Source organism: Centrocercus urophasianus, unplaced genomic scaffold (genome assembly GCF_019232065.1).
Source record: "Centrocercus urophasianus isolate 14NV4802_14NV808 unplaced genomic scaffold, USGS_Curo_1.0 seq_36, whole genome shotgun sequence".
In the NCBI taxonomy this organism is placed as follows: Eukaryota; Metazoa; Chordata; class Aves; order Galliformes; family Phasianidae; genus Centrocercus; species Centrocercus urophasianus.
Window position 1 is genome coordinate 5,748,054 of NW_024884933.1, and position 18,294 is coordinate 5,766,347.

Below are 18,294 nucleotides of genomic sequence, written 5' to 3' on the forward strand. Positions count from 1 at the left end.
AACTCCAGGCACCGTCCCCAGAGCCATGGCAGCATTTCCAGTGAACGGACACAGCTGCCCTGGTGCTGAGCTGCAGCCAGGAGGCCCTCCAGCAGGCAGGAGGTGGCTCTTACACCACATTCGCTGGGAGGCAGAGCTACAAAAGCAGTGGGGAGGTAGCAGAGCTTCTGCCTTCTCTCTGCCTGTGCTCATGGGAGCTGTGCAGAGCTGCGCTCCGAGGGCTCTGTCCGTCCATCCATCTGTCCATCCATCCATCTGTCCGTCCATCCACCCATCCATCCATCTGACGGCACAGAACTCTGCATGCTTCAGCCCCAAGTTGTGCTCTGAGGAGAAGAGCCCGCTGTCTTGGGAAGGGAGATAAATTAAAAACTTCATTTACTCCTTTGGATAGCCGAGACTGTAAAGTTAACAGTCGAGCAAGCTATTAAAATTTACAGCGAGGCATCAAAACAGAAGAAAAGTGCACATGCATAAAGTTTAAAGCATCCTTATAAAAAGCCGGAAACCTAACACTGCATTCCTACAAATTATTCCCTTAGCAAACATTTTTATTTCCAATTAGTAAAAGAAAAATTGCTAATTTGCTGCAGTTGGACAGGCCTGACGTCTCAATCTGCAAAGTGTCAGTGCTGTGAAAGGAAATGTTTCACACTGTGCTGGAGAGAGAGAGCAGCTCTAAAGAGGGTCAGGGCATTGGGCCCAGAAACCAGATTGACTGGCCATAGTGCTAAATTACTCACACAAGACGCACATTGTCTGCGGTGCCAGCTACAGAGCGCTCACTTTCTCATTCTTTCCCTTTTTTAGCTGGTGCTGGTGGGGGAGGCGAGCGATGGGGGGGCCGGGGCTCAGCCCCTCAGCCCTGTGCTGGGTGAGGAGTGATGTAAATGGCGATGGGGGGTTCGGCCCTGCTCTCATCCTTCTGGGGAGGGCAGGGGGTGAAACCTCATGGCGCAGCGGTGCTGCATGGGATGAGGCTGGCGCTGGGATGGGCTGCAGGCTGCTGCCCCTGCCCACCCCCGCCAGGGCGCCGTCAGCGGGATTTTATGGATTGCATCAGTGATAAATTCAGGGCTGAATGCCCCACACCGAACCGGAGGAGATGCAGAAGGCTGCAGCTCTGATGTTGCGCTTCTCGCTGCACAATGCGCAGCGCTCGGGAGCACCGCAGCTCTGTGTGCTCCCGTAGCAGCAGCCTAAAATACAACTTTATTTCGCTGCAGTACCGCTGGCCTTGCAGAGGGACATCAGCGAGCAGAGAGATGTCTTAATTTCTCTTCCTATATGGAATCAGCATGAGACGAGGGCCGACAGAGTTGTGCTGAGCTCCTGCGTGGGCCCAGCTCTGCAGAGGGCGGTTTGCAGCAGGAGGCTGTCGTGGGAAGGAAGCGCTGCACCTTGGTGCAACACAGCCCCTTCCCAACCAGACAGCTCCTGCCTTTCTTTCTGCCGATAATCCCATCAGGACCTTTGTTTTCTGATAAAGCGAGATTCCGCTGGAGAAACCTAAACACATTAGAGGCTCCATTACATCCGCTGCGTGCTTCTTGAACCTGCCTGGTGCTTCCTGTGCGTTAAATAGAGCAGATGGCTCCCAGAGCCATGGGCCGCCCCGCCGGCACCGCGGCTGCCGGTCACTGCACAGCACAGCTGGAACGGCCCAATGTGCCCCTGTAAGAAATGAAAGGGGAAAAGACCTTGCCTTGGTGACATGGCTCCAGAGCAGGGCTGCGCTGGGATCTGTTTCCAAGAATGAAGATGCTAATCCTCTGAGTCACATCGCAGCGCCTTCATTGATGCAGATCTCAGCGGGCAGTTGGGTAGGATCTGATATCAAAACAGTGCTTTTCTCCATTGGGGTGAAGAAAAGCAGAGAGGAAAAGCTCTTAATTTGGATTCCAGGTCTGTCTTGCAGGGTGGAAGGCCAAGTCTGTGCCTGCTGTCTGGGACAGCCCTTCCATGTTGCACGCAGCAATCCAGCATGGGGCACGAATGCAGGAGTGCCCCTTGGAGAGGACAGGGAAGGGGAGGAGGGGCTGATTCGGCTTTCTGGGAGGGTGTAGGAAGTGTGAGTTGGGGCTGGCTAGGAAGATCTGCCATGCACAGTCTGAACACAGCGAGTCACCATCACTGCCAACCTTTCGGTTTTCCTTTTCTGATTTGGAACTTTCCCCGTACAAGTTGAAAAATGATTTTAAGGAAAACGTTGCAGAAGAAGCAGCACTAAATGCTCAGAAAGTGCTCTCTTTTCCTCCCTGCATCTGTGCCTGAGGAATGCAGAGGAGCAGCACTGCATGGAGCTGCTGGCACTTGGTGTGTTTGCAGTGCTCTGCAGTGGCCCCAGCACGCACTGCTGGGTGCTGGCAGTGCTGCTGGGTGCTGGCAGCACGGGGCACTTTGCATAGGCAAACACCTTCCCTCCTTGCTGCTGACTGCTTGCCTGAGCCACTCAGCTCTGCTCGCAGGGCTCATTTCTGTGCCTCTGGGAGCTCATGATGTGCTGGGGAGGGAAACTGCTGCCTGCCAGCTTTTTTTTTTTTTTTTGTCATTTATTTTTCTTCCAGGCCTGCAGGCTCATTCTTCAAGCCATAAAAATACCCTCATCTTGTCCACAGGGTGTTGTTATCATTGCAGCGCACACCTTATGGACACCACTCTTACGTTCTCTTACTCACCTTCCAGGGCAGGACTGGCCACAATCCTTGCACTCCGTGTGCCTGCCTGTTTTTGTGGCAAAGCCCTCGACCGAACCCACTGGTAGAACCTTACAACCATCAAGGTTGGAAAAGACCTCCAAAACCATCAAGTCCAACCCCAGCCTATCACTGACACCCATTGCCGTACCCACAAGTGCCACATCTGGCAGTCCTTTAAACCTCCAGGGTCAGTGAATGCCACTCCCTGGGCAGCCTGCGCCAATGCCCAACCAGTGGTTGACCAATGGGTTGTTCCATGTCACAGCAACAGCACTTAAGGCTTTTGGACATGATTTGGTGGGCAGCATTGGTGACAGGTGGGCGGTTGGAATAGGTGATCTTGGAGTTCTTTTCCAACCTTAATGATCCCATGGTCCTATGATTTACTTTCTTGCTGCAGCAAATGCAGATCAGGGGGTTCCGCCGAGCTGCACGGTCTTTGCTTTTCTTCTTTCTTCCCTGCTCATTTATCTTTCCCTCAGATAGCTCTGCTGGCTGTGGAGAAGGGGACAGTTACACTACTGAGAGATAAGCCAGGCTTCAAAGTCTGAATTGATGTGTGTATAATTCTGAGCTTAGAGGGGTCAAAGGTGCCTGCATCTGAGGAGGAGTGACAGCCTTATTGTTAAGATTAGGTCTAAGGAGCTTGAAACTCAATTTCTGAATGCTGGAGACGCTGTGATTTTGGCACGTCACCTAATTTCATGTCTGAGTCTTGTCTGTAGAAGTGGGATAGCAATCTCTCTGTTTTTCTTTGCTCATCATTTATCTGTATTTACTTATTTTCGAGGTCTGAGGCAGACTCGTCTTTGCACTCTGCAGACAGCAGTGCTTCAGCCCTGCTCTCTGGTGCTCCCCATAGAAAACGATGGGAAACCTGGCTGGGGCAGTGCAAGTGCAGGAAGTGCAGTCAGAGGGTGATTGGACGTGGTGCTCTCCTGTTCCTTCAAAGTACTACAAGTAGGCAGTGGCAGAAGAAAATACTACCTTTGCTTTACATTTGAAGTCAACGCCTTATCAGCTCTCAATTTCTTTTTTCCCCATGAAGATGAGGGGTTTCTTACTCATTTTCTCCAAGTCCTGCCTGGAAATATTTGACATAGCTTTCTCGATAGCAGAGCAAGTTGACTTGGAGAGCTCTGATGGCACTGGGGAGGTGGTGGGAAGTTCTGAGCCAGGTTTGCTCCTTGGAAAAAGCAAACAGTGAAGTCAGCTCCAGGCTGCCTACACTTGGGGCATTTCTTCAAGGAATGAGCAGATAAAGGTGAACTTGTGTCACCTTAAGCATGGCACAGCCAACAGAAGCACTGCTTGTAAAGCAGCAGCTGCTGCTTATTGGTGAGCAAATGCCTTTCAGTTTTATCGCTGCTGTTACCTGGCACTGATAATAACACAGAGGCAGTGATGCACTGAAGGTCATTGCATCTCTCTGCTGGGGTGTGTGGCACTCAGCAGAGCTTTCTGTTTAATACAGTCTGTAAATAATAAATGTTATTGAGTGAGGAACGCGAGGCAGGATGCACTCCGCTATTCCATTAGCATTTAGCAGTGAGTTTTTGTTTTCTGTTTTCACACTTTGCCCTCGCTCTGCAGAAGGCAGCAGAACAGGTGGCAGATCCCAGGCTCAGTGAGGTGCCAAGCACCGGGGTGATGGTGGGCCCTTTAAGAGTGAGATGAGATAGAAAATCTATGGAAATCAAAATATTCACCTTTCTGGGAGGCTGCTGTGCCAAGTGCAACATAAAGAGACAGCAATAAATCACCATGCTATGCACCTCAAATAGATAATCAATTTAATTGAAAGCATCAATAATCATAGTTTGACATTTATTACCCTATGGATGGTTTATCTTTTAGGCCGGGGGACAGCCGGGCAATGATGAATACCAGTTCTGTGATGGAACGCAATTATATGATGCAAGGAACAGGATTTTATGTTCTGCAAGAAAGCAGTCAAATTCATAATTGAACCAGATTGCACAAAAACTGAGAAATAAATGGCTCAGCTGCATATAAGCAGAGTGCCAGGGTTACGGCCCATGAGATAATGTTGCAACAGTGCTGCATTTGTTCTTCTTAAGCGACGTAGGATGGCGGGCGGTTCTGCACTGCTGGGGCTCACTCTGTGGAATGCCATCTGTTTTCCACCCATACCTGGCAGCAAAGCTAGGAACAGTGCCTCCCTTGGCTGTGTTTTATTGTCTGTGCTCACCTGTGCATCCCCAGCGGGGGAAAGTAGGAGAGAGCGTGATGCAGGTTGTACAGACAGAAGTTGTTCCAAAACACAACATGAATTGTGCACCCTCTCAAGCAGACTTTTTTCTATTTTATTTTTTTATTTTTTAGTTAGTTTGCTTGTTTCTGAGGTCTCTTAGTCCTTTACCAAGCGGTACAGCTCAGGTATGTTACTGCAAAGTTTTCTTGGTATGGTTTAGAACTGAAGCATCGCTCTGAACCGTTGGCTGGCAGGTGGGAGCACAGCAGTGCATCTCCTGGAGCCAGGATCCAAATGGAGTGGTGTCCCGGCTGAACGTCAGCCTGGGTATTGCTGGTGCTTGTAATTGTGACTGTCATCCAACCAGCAGAGTGAATGTCTGAATTAGGGAGGGAGGGCAAAGAATTGTGGCTTATAAATGTATGGCAAATTGACAGCGTTGGCTGCAGCAAAGTACGTAACCGAGTAATGCAGTGTGTCCTCTTCTTGGTTCTCTGCTTTATTCCATTGCTTCTCCCGATCCCAGAAGTCATTATTTTATTGTTTTACAAGAGATTCCACATCTTTTAAACAAAAGCAACAAAACCTTACAGATTACTTTTGAGCTTTAAGAACACATCTTAAACACAAATGCTGATGATAGCTCAGGAAGCCTGGGATGAAAGGATGTGGTGAGGAGATGTCCTTGAGCTATCCAAAATGCCACAGACTCCCTCCAAGCCCTGGATACTGCTTTGCAACTTCCTAACCTTCAGCACAACCCACTGCCAAACCTCAAAGCAGCAGAACAGCCCCCGAAGGGCTGAGAGAGGAGTCTGGGCTGGAGGTTGAACTTCCACATGAGCCCCCAGCAGCGGTGTGCTATGGGGAGCAGTGGGTTTGCTCACATCCTGCCTGGTTACAGCAGGTGCCACGGGCAGAGGGGAAGGAATTGCTGGGTAGTAATGAGTTCATCCCCTGTCCTTAAGTCAGAACAGGACCAGTTGACCCCAGCGACACGGCAGTGTGGGCTGACAGCACCGGGAGCTGTGCTGCTCCACCAGCCCCACGTGCTGTGGGTGCTGAGGAAGGCAAGAGCCGAGTTGTAGGAATGTTAAACTGCTTTTACGTCATCCCCACAAGGCGACAGTTCCCTTGATGGCACGTTCAGACTGTTTGGTAAGATATCATCTCTGAGCTGAACTCAAAGCAGCGCTTATTTACGTTGGGCCGGCGGTTAAACAAAAAAGCTTTGCTTCATTAAAGCCTCTTCTAAGGCTTAACTACATTTCATTTCCAGCATCTGGATTCATTATGGACGTTTCTTTGTCTACGAGCTGTCGGTGGCAGTTTGCAAGGCATAAACAGAAATGCTCAGTGATGAGATGATGGAGGGAGCCATCTCCTAACCTCAGTGTTCCTTTTGGCACAGGATGAAACGCTGCCTTCAATCAGCGTGCGGAGCTGCATCTCCCAAGGCTTTCCCCAGTGCTGTGTCAGTGTTTAATAACAGCGAGGGCTGTGTGTGCTTTTTCAGAACGTGTGATGAGAAGAAAAAAAAAAGAAGCGTGGGGTTTTTTGGTTGGTGTTTTGTAGCGTTGTGGTGTTGTGCACCTTGTAATTGGCCCCGGGAAGGTTTGCTGTGGAGATTTCGGGATGTTCTGAGCACAGCCCAGTAGCTGTGCCCACGGCCAGGACTGGGGAGGCGCTCTGGCACAGCCCTGTGTGCAGTGGTTGCTGCGAGGCCTTTTGCTGAGAAGATGTCTAATCAAGAAAATGTGAGCAGACAGATAATGGCCGGGTTTTCTGACCTCAAGAAATGAAGTGCTCGCCGTATTTATAAGCTCATTTCTCTAGTTATTTGTTGGCTCTTTTAATCAGTGTTCTCTCTCGATGAGGGCTTGCTGCTGTCTGAGGGAATAAAACTCCGTTTGTGCTTGGAGGCAGCGGCCGTCCTGCTGGGGGTGGCTGTTGTGGTGTCTGCCAGATGTGGCAGATCCCATTTGCTCCAGCACTGCATGGAGGCACCGGGCAGCTGGGTGCCAGCTTGGGTGTTGGGGTAACATCAAAAAGAGAGCATCAAACAGGCAGGTGGGAGGATGCCATCCACCCAGCCAGCCCCGAATATTGCTTTGGCGCCGGTGGGTTGCAGGGCAGAGCAGAGTGGGTCGTGCTGTGGGAAGGTTGCATTTGTTTAGCTTTCACTGGTGGATCCCTGCCTCAGTCCCTGCAGTGTGCGGCCTCGTGGCCGAGGTGCAGAGCGAAGCACGCAGCGTTCCCTGCAGGCAGCGCCGAGCAGCAGCCCCTGCACTTCTACCTGTGGAAGACATCAGAGCCCGAGGAAAAAGCAGAAACCGATTTCCGCTTGGACTCCCTAAATTCCTGTCTCAAGAAAATGCATTGAAATTGCCACCCACTCTCTGTCTGGCTGATTAAATAAAATATTGACCTTTTCCAAACACAATATTATCATTCCAAGCATAATATTATCCAGTTCACTCTGAAATTGTTTCTCCAGCTCTTAAAAGGGAACTCACCTGGCACCTCCTATCGACTCAGATAAAACAACATTGTGTGCTTTTTAAATGAGAAACGGATGGTGCCAATGTCTGAAGTTTGGCCACAGAATAATTCCACATTAACTTTTCTTAGTGGAGAATATCATTTACTTAATATCACTTGTGAATAAAGTAGGGAATTATCAGCCTTATGTTTCTCTTCTAGCCTTCCGAGGCTTTAATGGGCCATTTTTCTTGCTGCATCACATTGCTTGTGACCTTGTCATGTTCAGGTGACAGTCAGGTTGTCCTGCTGATGAGTATCAGGGTGACACAGCCCATCTTGGCCATTGGGTACTGGGCAGGGATGCGCTCCCCTGGCTGAGCATAGCATGAGCAGCAGCACTGAGCTGCCAGATGAGACAGTGCATTTCCTACTTAAAACTTCTGAAAGTGGTGGGAACGTTGCATGTTGGCTTTGTTTTCCTTTGAGTGTGATTAAGGATAAAAAATTGACGTGTCACAGCTTAGCTATTCAGCTTTGGTGCTCTGCTATGGTTACGTTGAGGGCCATTATTTTGATGGAACTGAGGACAAGCTCTAGATAGGGACACAGCTCATTGAGCTGGGCTTCTGGTGAATTCTGCATCCAGGGAATGCATGCATGTTGTGTCTGTGCTTGTGATTTGCACGCAGGTAGCTGGAGCACTTTGATGCTCATTGGCATGACTTGGGATTTTGAACCAAGGCAGGAAAATGTGCCCAAGAAAAAACAGAATGGTTATACACTCTTGGAGTGTGGCAAAACAATTCATAATTCTTATCAGTGTCTCTTTAGGCTGTAAGGAAGAGAATGGAATGATGTCATTTCTCCCTGTTCTTTCTCAAATGCCTCACTGTGTAATCACTATGTTGAAGTGAGCCTGCAGGCTGTGCCACTCGGCATGGGGATGGGAGAGGACAGAGGCAGCTGGCCCTGCTCTGCAGCTGGAGAGCTGGAGCAGGAGATCTCCTGCCCTGGTACATCTTTAAGGTGAGATATAATGCACCAGAGGAGGTTCAGGTTGGATATTGGAAGACGTTTCTTCTTAGAAAGAGTGTCCAGGCATTGGAAGAGGGAAGTGGAGGAGTCACTGTCCCTGGAGGTGTTCAACATGGAGATGTGGCACTGAGGGAACGTGGGTTATTGGGGCTGGACTTGATCTTAAGAGGACTTTTCCAACCCTTGTGGTTCTGTGATGTTCTCCTGGCTCCTCTGTTGGTGCTGAGGCTTTCCCGTTCCCTACAATACTGATGTCAATCAGTGGAAGCAGGACTGCAAATGAGTGCAGCCCCAGCAATCCTCTGCCAAGGTTGGTTTGTTGTGTGAACCTCACCCAAAGGGAGACAAGAGATTGGGGTTCAGATGCCAAGTTATTCTAAGGACTTGATGCTGTACGTGCAGAATCCATTTCAACACACAGCTTCCATCTGCGAGCACTTTGTAAGATGTCCTGCTCATAGCAGGTATGACTCAATATTGAGATCTGAGTGCACTGCTCTGTATGGATGCATATGTCAATGTGTGTCCTGGATACACAGGCTGCAATTTAATATGAAGTATGAGCTCGTCAGCCAAAGCCCAGAGGTCCCCATACGTCAGATCAAGTGCATGTCAGGATTGCCATTACCAGATGATGTATGAGCTCTCTTTATTTACTTATGATTATTACTGATCATCTTAACAAGCAGGTTATCAATATGGGAAGTACGGGGGAAGTTCATTTATATTATTCTGTCAATATCAAGGTCATTTTTATAACTAAAAAGGGTCGAGAACAAAAAAAGAGGTGGATGGGATACGACTAAAGCTAACCATCCAATCCACTTACAGGGCTGCAAACAGCAACGCTTTATCTGTTAACCAAAACGTTACATTTCACTCTTCAAGATGATTTTTTGCTCAGATAATAAATGGCTCCAGATCCTTTAAGTGATTGTGTTATGTAATTGTGCAGCAGGGAGCACCCGGAGTTGGTGACCCTCACCTTCCCTTCGCTCCTATTTGCTCTAAGGACAGAGTGAAAATGCAAACTGTTTTGCAGTTATGACAGAAGCTCTCATATGTTCTCAGTCTGCTACTTATGTTCCCAATTTGGAAGATGAGCACGCTGAGAAAATACAGACACCATTCAGCTCTGGGGGCATCCGTCCTCGTCCTCAGGCTGTGCTCGCTGGGCATGCAGAGAAGTGCCCCTTTCAGCTGGTCAGAATTCGTTTCTATAATGGAATTTCCCTCCAGGAAAAGGGAGTTCACAGTGATATTTGTAAATGTATTTGGAAAAGAAAATCAATATATTAATTTAAGCACTTTTTCCTCGTGTGTTCTATTACAATCTTCTTTTCTGGGAAGTGTTTGAAGACGTAGGCAATAACAGACAAAAGACTCCATTCATTGAGAAATCTCATTAGAGGCAGGATTTGTTAATTATCTACAAAATAAATAATTGCCATGGATAATTAAGGTCATTCTGACAACAACACCAGTTGGTTTGTGCTCCCAGGGACGGCACAGGTGAGGGCTGCTCCCGCTCGGAGCGCCTGGATTCATTGGGGTGCACGGTGTCAGGACTGGGAGCAAGTCATGGTTTTGTGGTTTTGAAAACCAAGCATCACAAAACCATGGCAGAGCAGCTGCTCAGCTCCTCCCCAGGAGCCCCAAAGGTTGGGGTGGGATTTTGCCCATCCTGCAGCTCGCTGGCCGAGCACCCGGCGCTGTCATCACTACCGTGCTTGAGACACAGCAGGGTTCTCATTTATCTGGGTTTGTTGTTTCCCTCACCTCGTGGGTCATCAGAATCCAAGCAGCAAGGCTTGTTTTGTTGCTGTTTTTGTTGGTTTTTTTCCCAATAATTTACCATCCCTTGTACTGATTCTTCTTTCGAGAGTCGCTCTGCACTGCAGAAGGGAATGCAGTGGGCTCCTTACGTAAATGTGTCTCTCTGCTCCAGATTTCTTAAAGATCTCATTCTCTGGAGCTGGTAAAAGCCATTTTATTTAAATAGTGTAAATAGATGGGTATTAAAGGTGATGCCTGGTTGCTGAAATGGAGAAGAAGAATAGACAGGGGTTGGACGTGGGGCTCTGAATGGGAAATGCATCCCTAGCTTGGATCCAAGAACACGTAATGAATGAAATACATTCTCCTTCAGCAAAACCGCCAAGCTATCGAGAGCGTTTCTCATGCTCATTAACACTGGACTTTTAGAACCCGATAAGAATGCAATATAAAATCAAACAGCCCCTAAAGACTGCGAGATTATATGTAATGCTCTCCTATCACCAGCCCCTGAGTGCTTGGCAGGAGAAATGGTGACATTTACTAATCAGTACCCTCTCTTATTTGTCTTGGCTGAAAGTCTCAAGTCCTCAGCTTATTGAAGTTATTTCAAACGCTCTCCATTAGATTCTGTTTAACTTCCTGGTGTTTGCAGTTGAACTTGATGGCGATGTCATGGAGGAGCTGTGTCTAAAACGTTGCGATACCACGTATGTAAATTGCAGGCTTATTTTCTTTCTTGCAGACTTTGTTCTCCAGCACATTCTCAATGCTTGGCATTCACTCTTTTCACCATTTACTCCCCTGGCATTGCCCTACTCACAGAGCCCAGAAGCTGATTCCTGTCTGAGGTGCAGCTCAGGACGTCCCATTCCCCGAGCTCCCTTCGGAATAACCTGTAACGATTCACCTCAGTGCACTGCAGTTTGTTCTCCTGCAAGTCAGCAAACAGAGCGGTTCCTTTGCACAGCCCCACGCGACACGAGGGCAGAGCTGATCAGAGCTGCTCCCTGCGATGGCCAGAAATTTTGGGCCACTGATCACTGTTGGGATCGAGCATTTGCTGTCCCGTGCCAGCTCACCTTTTTGTTCAGACTTTCCACTGAAAAATAAATGGTTATAAAATGGTCTGTGCAGTGCATACCAGGGCTCTGCAGACTGTTACTGGTCCGCAAACCACAGTTTGGCTGCTCCACAGTGTTCCCAATTGTGCTGGGGTTGCCCTTAGCACTGAATGCCTGGTTTATTCTTTATCCTCCTTCCAGCCCGTGGCTCGCTGCGTGCCAGGCAGGGCCGTGCTCTTCATCCTCCTTGCTCACCAGCCAGGAAAGGAAATTCTTCCTCTCCGAGCGGAGCTTTCCTCCCTTTCCTCTTAATTCCAGGCACATTCGCTGCAAATTCCCAAGACAGGATATTGAAAATTTCCTCAAGTGAATAGTGTTTCACCAGTTTATTTACTACAGAAAATACCAGATTTTGTCAGTTTTGGGGCCAGAAAGTGCTCTAAAGTCTCTGTATTTTTAAAATACGGTAAACAGAAAAAAAGATTGGAAGTGCTGGAATGGATTTTTGCTGCAGCACCTGAAGGCAAAGCTGGGCAGCTCGCAGAAATCCTTGCTCATCCTCCTTGCTCCGTATGGCCAGGTTCATTCTTTGCTGTTAAGGGAGTGATGGGGCAGCTCCCAGCTTGGAACCAAAGGGCAGTAAGGAAATAATGGCAGTTTGCTTCCTGGGACAGTAAGGGACCAATGGAAATCTGCTTCCTGGCAATCCAGGGTTGGGTTTGTGTGGATTCCACATGCATTTTCTTTAACGCAGTGTTCCTGTGGTCCTTCAGTCTGCTCCCAGCACAGCATCACTATGCTTTCTGCTCAAGGCACTTGGCCTACAGTAGCATTTATAACTTCTGCTCCGTTTGGGGGTCTCAGGATGGCAGTGTTTTGTTTTAAAGGCATTCCTAGCTGAGCAGTGTTATGTTTGTAGTGGCAAAGCTGTTGAGTGTCAAAAATGGGCATTAATCACGACAGTCTTGAAGGGACATCAGGAGGCTCAGGTGAAAAGTGTCTGTATAGGAATGTAAAAAAAAAAAAGGATGTGTAAACTGAAGGTGGTAATGCTTACACAGAAAGCATCTGGATTAAAATGAATATGAAATCAGCTCATTGCCAGCCAGTGCTCAAATGATGTTGGTGAACTGGATCGACTCCCTTAATGCTCCTTGCACAGGGAATTGCAGCTCCCAAAGCTTGACTGTGCACGTAGCATTCATGCAGAGGAGGGAATCGCTGTTTCCATTTGTATTTCAGGACCCAGTAGCTTTGGAGACAATAAATCAGACTCTGAATTATTCCAATGCATTGGATGGAGTGGCTCTGCAGTCTGTCAGGGCAGAAGGCTGAGAGTTTTGCCTGATTTTCCAGACGACTTCAAGCAGCTCAGCCCTTGGCACTCACTTTATGAGCTTTTCAAGTGGATATCTTTCTTCTACAGAATTCAGAGCTGTTTCATTGCTTATTTTTGCTTAAAAATTGGTATATGCAGTAGAGCAGATTTTGTGTTGGTCCCAATGGTGCCATTTGGAAGATCTGTGCTATGAAGGGCAACGAATGCCTTTGGTTGATGACGTATCTAAAGGAACTGATATCAGCAGGTGCCACGAAGGAGCAGCAAGGCTTTGATGACCCGGTTGCACGCTGGGGAGGGCCTTTATAGGTGATGCCAGACTTCTTGCAGGAGCTGGGAAAGCAGCAGCTGCTGTGACAGCGATGCGTTTTGCACGGATCAGCTTTCTGGTTTCACTTTGAAATTGGCAAATGGATTGTTATGAGAATAGTTAATAAATAAACAACTCTTCTCTGCTTGTGCGTCTGCAGCCGGCAGAGCTGTCAGTGCAGAGCAGGTCAGCTCCTCACTGCAGGATTTGGTGGTGCAGTGAGCAGCGGGTTGCGCGTCTCAGGCAAATAGTGGCAGCGAACAACACATCACACATCACAGCTTTTCTCCACTTCCTTATTCAGGTTTGTAAAACTGCCCTCAGGTGCCAGGAGAGGAGAATGTTAGCGAGGGACTCAGTAAGGCCAGGCAGTTGGGCACGATGCTGTACAGGATGGGTGTGTTAGAGCTGAATGAGGGTCAGATGACAGCGAAGAGCCAGTCACTGAAAGAAGTGCTGCTATCCACATGCCAGCTTTGCGCTACCATCGGGCTTCCTCTTGCATTTCCAGCTTGGTACAAACATGGAAATACTGCTAACATCCCCAGCTCTCAGTGGTGGAGCGGGGGCAGGCTGTGCTGAATGCATCAGGCCTATTTGAGTTCTTTTTTTTTATTTTTTTTATTTTTAAATGACAGTTTATCTGAGCTCACGGAATGAATGGATAACGTTACTATTTACATAAGCTCATTGTGATCTGTCTCGGTAATGTAATCAAATTAGGGTTAACTGCAGCTGGAGAATGCCAGCTTGTAAACTGTTTTTCAAAAAGAATCACATGGTGTTACTTGACATGTTTAGTATACATTCAGGGGGCTTTGCAAAAATTATAGCACATCCCTCACCCGTGTAGCTCAGGCAGGATCCCACTGCCAGCAGTGTGCAGAGCCCAGGAAATGAACGCAGGGAAGCATTGCTGCTGCACCTCCATTGGGTTCCCAAGCCTTAGCAGTGCCACGCTGTATTGCTTTTGGCTGAAGTCAGCGTATCAGTGGGTAGAAAAAGGGTGCAGTGTAAATTCTGAGCACGTTTCAGAACATCTGGGTCAACTGCAAGGCTGCAGCCCACTGTACACGTCAAGCACTTTATTTAGGATTATGGCATTCAGATGAGATGAAATCCAGCCTGAGCTAAAATTACCCAATGAGTAGATTTTCAAAGTATCTTTTGTTATTCTTATTAATAAACATCACATCTGGTACTTTCTCTCTCGTTTAATTAGGAGGTAGCGCTCAGTCCTGCTGTGTGCCCCAGGTTCTGCTGCTGCAGAGCTCTCCCTTCAGCCTCTGTTTTCAAACTGTTTTCATTCCAAACTGGGAATGCAGAACGAGGAGCTTGAACTTCCCTCCCGAACCACCCAGGAGGGCTTCTGAAGGCTGTCAGAACCTGGTGATGGTTGGGCAGCATCCCTGCCCCAAGGTGCCCATCCTGCCGGCTTCTTCTGGGCACATCACCAAGCAGCGTTCAGATGCACAGCCACGATGCTGTGCTGCAGAAGGACAATTTTTGAATGTGTCCAAAGTACTTTTTGCAGATCTTTTTGTTCTCCAAGAATTTCAAAATTTGGGATCTGCTCTGAATTGAAGGGGAAAAAAACAATTTGCTTTGAGAGCCCATAACTTGCCCAATGAGCACAGATCTCTCCAAACCAACAAAAGGAAGCTTGTGTTGGCATTTAGATCCAGACTCAGGAATTCCTGACTCTTAAGCCTGTTTATACAGGACTACACCACAGCCCAATTTGCACTTCATTTCAGCGTGGTTTTTTTTTTTCTTTTTTTTTTTCCACCATCCACATTTATGGGCATGTTGAACGGGTGGATTATGCACTCTGAATGCACGTAATTAACCAATTGTGTTTAAAGGTGTTTTGTGTATAATAATTGCAGTTGAGGTGTCTTGGTCTGGGGGCAACTGTGGTGGCTGTGGGTCCTTCAGCACAGCCAGCTGTGGGCAGGGCTCTGCCATGGCTCTCAAAGGGCTTCCAGTATCCACCAGCTCCCAGAGAGGGGCTGGGGATGCTCCAAGGCCACCAGCCCTTCCCGCAGTGCAGTGCCATGCATGGTGTCATTCATGTCATGGGTGTCATTCGCCGTCCCATGGAGGTGTTCCAACCTTCCAACCTGTGCACTGCACACACGAGCGCGTGAGCACGTGGGATTTTATTGCTCTGCCGTTCACCTCTTGCTCCTATTTGCTCTCAGCTGCTTTCCAAACCACAGTTTCAGTATCTATTAGAGCTGTTGTAAAGCACAGAATGCTTTAGGATTCCCACTATTTAAAACACGGTGCTGTTATTCCAGCTGAGCTCGGAGGCGTTTGCCAACATTTCTGAAGCCTGTCAGTTCAGTCCATCCCACCTGAACGTGGCCACAGGCAGCCCCATGCCAGCCTCTGAGCCACCAACTGCAATGGCTGTGCACCTGAGAGCTGTGGCCCTTGTGTAATAACAATAATAATTGTAATAATAATAATAATAATCTGTATTATTCTATAATATTCTTAGCTGCAATCCAACTTCACTTTTTTCCTTTTTTTTTCTCTCACAGCAAATACTGACTGATCCCGAGGTGACCTCCCAGGAGGGCAGTATAAAGAAGGTAGGACATGGCTTGATTTTATGCAATTTGTATTACTGCCTGGCTTTGAAATACGCCCAGTTTCTTTTTTTCTGCTCGTAATTTTGAACCATGCATCACAATAATTGTCCTAAAACCTTTCCAGTGTTTGCTCTTGCTCCTTTGGATTACATCTTGTGGTTCTATTGGCACATTCTTCTGTCTTCTTGTGATTCCAGCGTTTATGAAAAGGAAAATAGTAGTGTGAAGTGTTTCTTGATTCAGCTGCAATGTGAACAACTGCGAGTCCAAATCTTAAAACCTCATTTACCTCTTTTCCAGTCAAAGAAAATGTTGGTCCTTTGTTAAAAGTGCTAAATGTTTAGAGGTCACCTCACCACGTAAATGTGGCTTACGGAAAGGCCCAGGGAATAGGATTAGATCTATGAAAGGATAACATTTAGCGAGTATGATGTATCACCAGTGCTTTTCATCACGTTGTGATGCTTAAACTGTAATAGTGACCAGAGAAAAACGTGTTCCAAATGCGGCCCAGCTGTGTCAGTCTCTGCGCAGTGGCTGCAGGGCAGCTCAGCTCTCCACGTTTCAGTAGCCAGCCCTCTATTTGGCTTCGGGTTGATCCCAGGAACGTGGGGATGATTCCCTACACGGCCGTCTGCGGGGCAGCGCTTGTTGTGTTTGCTTATGGCTGCTGGATGTCCATCGAGGCGACGTGTCGTTGCTGAAACATGGAGTTAACTGGAATTCTTTTCAGATGCGATGGTCTTACGTTGGCTATTCGCAGCCGTGTTCATAAAATATTGGGGTTTTTTTTGGAGAGGAAGGTGTGTTACATGGGAAACTGCTACAACTGCCTTTTCCATTCACCCTCTTACTCCATCTTCAATACTGAAAGTTAAAAGGAAGCACAGCACAGTGGAATGTAATGCCTGTCAGTATCTCCAAAGTCTGGGAGCAGAAGCTGGGACCCACGGCCATTGCTGGGCCGTTCTGTTCTCACTGGTTTGAGAAAAACAAGCTCTTATTTTCGGGGCTCTCGCCATGCAATGTCCTGTGACCACGCAGTGACCTCGCAGCAGCCCTGTCGCAACGCCGCTGAACTTTTTACCTTGTTCCTCCCCATAACTCACTGGGTGTTTGTCTCTGCCTCTGTGGGATCCTTTTGTCTGGACAGACATGGTGACAAGGTGGCAGGTTCTTATTATCACCATGCACTCATCGCAGCCATGGAGGGAATTCTCCATGCCCGGACTGCTTGGCTGTTCTTTCTCAGTCCTTAATTACGATATCACTGATGAATTGTGCTTCCCCTCTTTGCTGAATCTCCATTACCCCAGAGTGAGCAGGCTTTGTATGGGACGGGGGTAGAAGGAAGCATTGAACTGGCATCCGTATGTCTTGGATGTGTGTTTTTGTGTTTAAGCTCCATTATGTTATTTCCGTTGCAAAACCTACAGGTCTTGAACAGCACCTTGTCCTTCACTGTTTTCCTGGGCAGCAGGTATGAAGGTGGACAATTATGACATTGGACTGGGGGAGAGGATTTCCCCTCCACTGCTGTCTCTAAATGCTGTGTAGAGAAGCTCTAGTGGGAGTTTATGAGGTGATAAATTTACTGAAGGATGGGCAGTAGGGCTTTACAGCTGGGGTAAAAAAGGTCAAAGCGGTAAGGTAAAGAGTTCAAGTCTAAACTTTATGGCTTGTGACAAGACTACTGCCGGACAGCTTTGCAGTAGGGGAAAAAAATGAAAAACAAAGAATGAAAACCCACTCTGTACCATTGTGGAGGTGTCTCAGGATGGTTTGTTAGCACTCCTGGCTACGCAGCATGATGCTCCGGTGGCACAAAACCTTCTGGGAGGAGATTTCCCATCCCAGCATCCCTGAACCATTCAGCTGCCACATCCCTGATGAAGGCACAGCAGCTGATGTGCGAGCTCAGTTTATTCCTGCTCTCTCGGAGGTGGGTGGTGGGAAGGGGATGCACAGAGCAGTGGGTGCAGAGCAGGAGTCGGAGCTGGAGCCAAGATGGGGCTGTGATCCCGGCGCTCACTGGGCTGACTGCTATTTGTGGGCTGAGAATGGGGCGTAGCAAGGGCTAGGGGGAGAAAAATGCTGTATTGCACAGTAAAGCAGACCTTTGGGCCTGGAAGAAAAACAGAACTCGCCATTTCCAGTGTTTTCCAGCTGGTGTCAGGGCTATTTGTGCCGGCACAGCTAACAGCACAGACCTGCAGTGGTCGTTGTTGTTTGCCTTGCTGGAATTAAGACTTCTAGCAGTAAGAACCCCCATGCAGGATCATTTGTCCATACCTGGAATGTACTGTGCCATAGAATAAAGCATGGCGTGCTCCTGGCCAGCTTTTCTTTTACCTGCTTGGCTTGCTGATACTGGGTTGACTTGCAAACTCTGCCTTAGCTCCCGGCCTGGTTTTTGTTTGCAAGTACCTGGCAGCGCAAGCAGTGCTGGCAGGCTGATGTGTGCTCAACGAGGGGAGCACCCACACGCACCGTGTACCTGCAGGCATCACTGTCACTGCTCCCCAAACTCCTTTTCCAAGCCATCCTCCTGCAGGCTGTTTATTTTGCTTAGAGAGCAGCTCATACATTCCATGACTGCATTTTCCTACGCGCCTCTGCTGCATTCAGGGCACTGGAGCACAGGGCTGCTCCCCTTCTCCTCACTGTTGTAATGATTTCGCTTTGGGGAGGGAGAGGAAAGACTCAGCCTCATTACCAGGCTCAGCTTTGGCTGCATTCTGCTGTTCCCAGCTGTGGGTGTGGGTTGGGGTG

General features: G+C 48.2%; 1 protein-coding gene across 2 annotated transcripts in view; it reads left to right on the forward strand.

The window, feature by feature from the left end:
* PRDM16 (PR/SET domain 16) overlaps positions 1 to 18,294 on the forward strand; it is a 229,849-nt gene that overhangs the window by 126,674 nt on the left and 84,881 nt on the right. For both annotated transcript variants that reach the window (XM_042831637.1, XM_042831636.1), the window contains one exon: positions 15,472 to 15,522. In XM_042831637.1, the coding sequence (XP_042687571.1) occupies positions 15,472 to 15,522 (51 nt within the window). The remainder of the gene's footprint in view (positions 1 to 15,471; positions 15,523 to 18,294) is intronic.